General features: G+C 42.9%; 1 protein-coding gene across 1 annotated transcript; it reads left to right on the forward strand.

Annotated features, from left to right (window-relative positions):
• Positions 1-1513: 1513 nt before the first annotated feature.
• LOC310926238 (tripartite motif-containing protein 16-like) lies at positions 1514-3223 on the forward strand (the record flags this gene model as incomplete). Its single annotated transcript, XM_083888336.1, has 1 exon — positions 1514-3223. One exon carries the CDS (start codon positions 1514-1516, stop codon positions 3221-3223), a length of 1710 nt encoding a protein of 569 aa, XP_083744462.1.

A 3223-nucleotide genomic window follows, 5' to 3' on the forward strand; every position in this document is an offset into this window, starting at 1 on the left:
CCTACGAGTTAAACTATTTTTACAAATTTTATAAAAACGAAGACATCAAGAAGGTTTTTTATATCAATTTATTATAACTGATACTAACATTTATCTTTTAAGAACTACAAGTTTTATAGCCGGGGTTCCTTTTAAGAAAACTAGTTGACCTATTATACCTTGTTAAATATTATGAATATTAAAATGCTAACCACACCTGCCATATCTTCAAAGTGTCCAAATGTCATGAAAAAGCTACACTATGTTTATTAAATTTCATGAAAAAGCTACAATATGTTCAAACTTTCCATGAATGCATTAATAAAGAAATGGAGGCTTAACTCTTTTTTATATGATAATTAATACATTTATATTATAATGTAATAAATATTATGAATAAGTGCTAAATAAACCCATGATATCCTCAATGTGTCCAAATGAGCTCAATAATAAAGAAAAAATGCCTTAACTATTTTTTCTGTGTTCACTTATAAGTTAACCAGTTAACATATTATGTAACTATTACCAATCATAGCCAAAGTAATAATGATTGTACTTGTAGATAGTTGTTACATGAATCATTGTACAAAATTTGAAGGCAATATCTCCATCAGTCTGGAAGATAAAGCCGAAAAATTTGTTTTTAGCTTTATAAATTAATTAATTTGCTAATTATTAATAAAGCTACAAAGATAGGGATAATTCTCAGGTGGTATGTGATGCCCATGCAACATTTGAAGCCAATACCTGCAATATTTTGGAAGATACAGGTGAAAATGTTTTTTATATCATTAATTAATTAATTAATTAAAATTAATAGGGATCATCTACAGGGGGAATGTGACCCATAAAAAAAATAAGAACATTTTATCTCAAACGCCTTTCCAGTTATCGTGTTAACGGCTAAAATCTGCGGACGCGGACGCGGACACGGACGCGGACACGGACGCGGACACGGAACAACCGTTCACTCCAGACTTTTTAAGGTCCGGAAAATAACTTTCAACAATTCCATACTTTTTTAGGACTTTCAAGAACTGCACAATCTCCCTGTGCTCGACTGGACTGGAGCCTCAGACATATTCAGTCTTTGAGCTCTGAGGCTTCACAGTGAACTGTGGCAGCTCGAAACAGGCAGAAGATTTCCCTGCCAACAAACAGAACATGAGGAAACGAGGGGGAAACCGACCGTCTCAACGTTCTAAACAAAACCCCCCAGTAAAACACAGCTTTACAGCTCATTTATCACCAAGAACGATTCCACACAAGTGACGTTGAGTGTTTTCAGCAGGATTTTCCCACTCTTTGGTGTGTTGAGGACAGACAAACAGGTCTGTGTGTTTATCTGTGATCACGTCACTACATACAAAGTTCACTCCACTGCTCCACACTGAGCTCACACTTCCTGCTCCTCACCACCAGCCTATCACATCTGCACTTTGACCAGAGGAGGAGGAGCCGACAGGCTCCGCCCACTGCAACAAACAAGCTCAAGCTGGTTCCTCTTGTGAGAAAGAGAAAGTCAGACGGTGAAATGGCGCAGGCAGGAGTTCAGCTGCAGAGAGAAACTTTCTCTTGTTCCATCTGTTTGGATCTTCTGAAGGATCCGGTGACTCTGAGCTGTGGACACAGCTTCTGTATGAACTGTATTAAAGACCACTGGGACTCTGAGGACGTGAGGAGGATCTACAGCTGTCCTCAGTGTAGAGAGGCCTTCACACCGAGGCCAGACCTGAAGAAAAGCACCATGTTAGCAGAGTTAGTGGAGGAGCTGAAGAAGACTGGACTCCACGCTGCTCCTGCTCATCACTGCTATGCTGGAGCTGAAGATGTGGCCTGTGATTTCTGCACTGGGAGGAAACTGAAAGCTCTCAAGTCCTGTTTGGATTGTTTGGCCTCTTACTGTGAGGAACATCTCCAGCCTCATCATCAATCACCTGCATTTAAGAGACACAAGCTGGTGGAGCCCTCCAAGAACCTCCAGGAGAACATCTGCCCTCATCACGACGAGGTGATGAAGATGTTCTGCCGCACTGATCAGCAGTGTATCTGTTATCTCTGCTCTGTGGACCAACACAAAGACCACGACACAGTCACAGCTGCAGCAGAGAGGAAGGAGAAGCAGAGAGAGCTGGATCTGAGTCAAGAAGAAGTCCAGCAGAGAGTCCAGGACATAGACAGAGACGTGAAGGTGCTTCAACAGCAGGAGGAGGACCTCACTGTCTCTGCTGATAAAGCTGAGAAGGACACAGACGAGGTCTTCACTGAGACGATGAATCTCCTGCAGAAAAAACACTCTGAGGTGAAGCAGCAGATCAGATCCAAGAAGGAAACTGAAGTGAGTCGAGTCAGAGACGCTGAGAAGAAGCTTGAGCAGGAGAAGACTGAGCTGAAGAAGAGAGAAGCTGAACTGAAGCAGCTCTCACTCACACACGACCACAGCCAGTTTCTCCTCAACTACGGCTCACTGTCAGCACTCAGTCCATCTACACACTCGTCCACCATCAACGTCCGTCCTCTGAGACACTTTGAGGACGTGACAGCAGCTGTGGTGAAGCTCAGAGATCTACTGAAGGACGTCCTGACCCAGACGTGGACAAACATCTCACTGGCTGTGGATGAAGCAGATGTTTTACTGACACCAGAACCAAACACCAGAGCTGAGTTCTTCAGATATTCACAGGAAATCAAACTGGATCCAAACACAGTAAACAATTGTCTGTTTTTATCTGAGGGAAACAGAAAAGTGACATTAACGGCATATCAGTCTTATCCTCCTCACACAGACAGATTCACTAATTATTCTCAGGTCCTGAGTGAAGAGAGTCTGAGAGGACGTTGTTACTGGGAGGTGGAGTGGACAGGAGAAGCAGTTTATGTAGCAGTGACGTACAAGAACATCAGCAGATCAGGGAGTTCAGATGAATGTGTATTTGGAAACAATGACAAATCTTGGGCTTTAGATTGTGACCAAAACAGTTGTCATTTTCGACACAACAGAATCCAGACTAAAGTCTCAGATGTTGGTGCCTCCAGAGTGGGAGTTTACCTGGACCACAGAGCAGGTCTTCTGTCCTTCTACAGAGTCTCTGACACCATGACTCTGATCCACAGAGTCCAGACCACGTTTACTCAGCCTCTCTATGCTGGAGTCTGTGTTTATTATCCAACTGGACACACAGCTGAGTTCTGTAAACTCAGCTGTGTGTCCCGATTACATGGGGGCACATGCGCCCCCATGTAA

Source organism: Microchirus variegatus (assembly GCF_963457635.1).
Source record: "Microchirus variegatus genome assembly, chromosome: 4".
Taxonomy (NCBI): Eukaryota; Metazoa; Chordata; class Actinopteri; order Pleuronectiformes; family Soleidae; genus Microchirus; species Microchirus variegatus.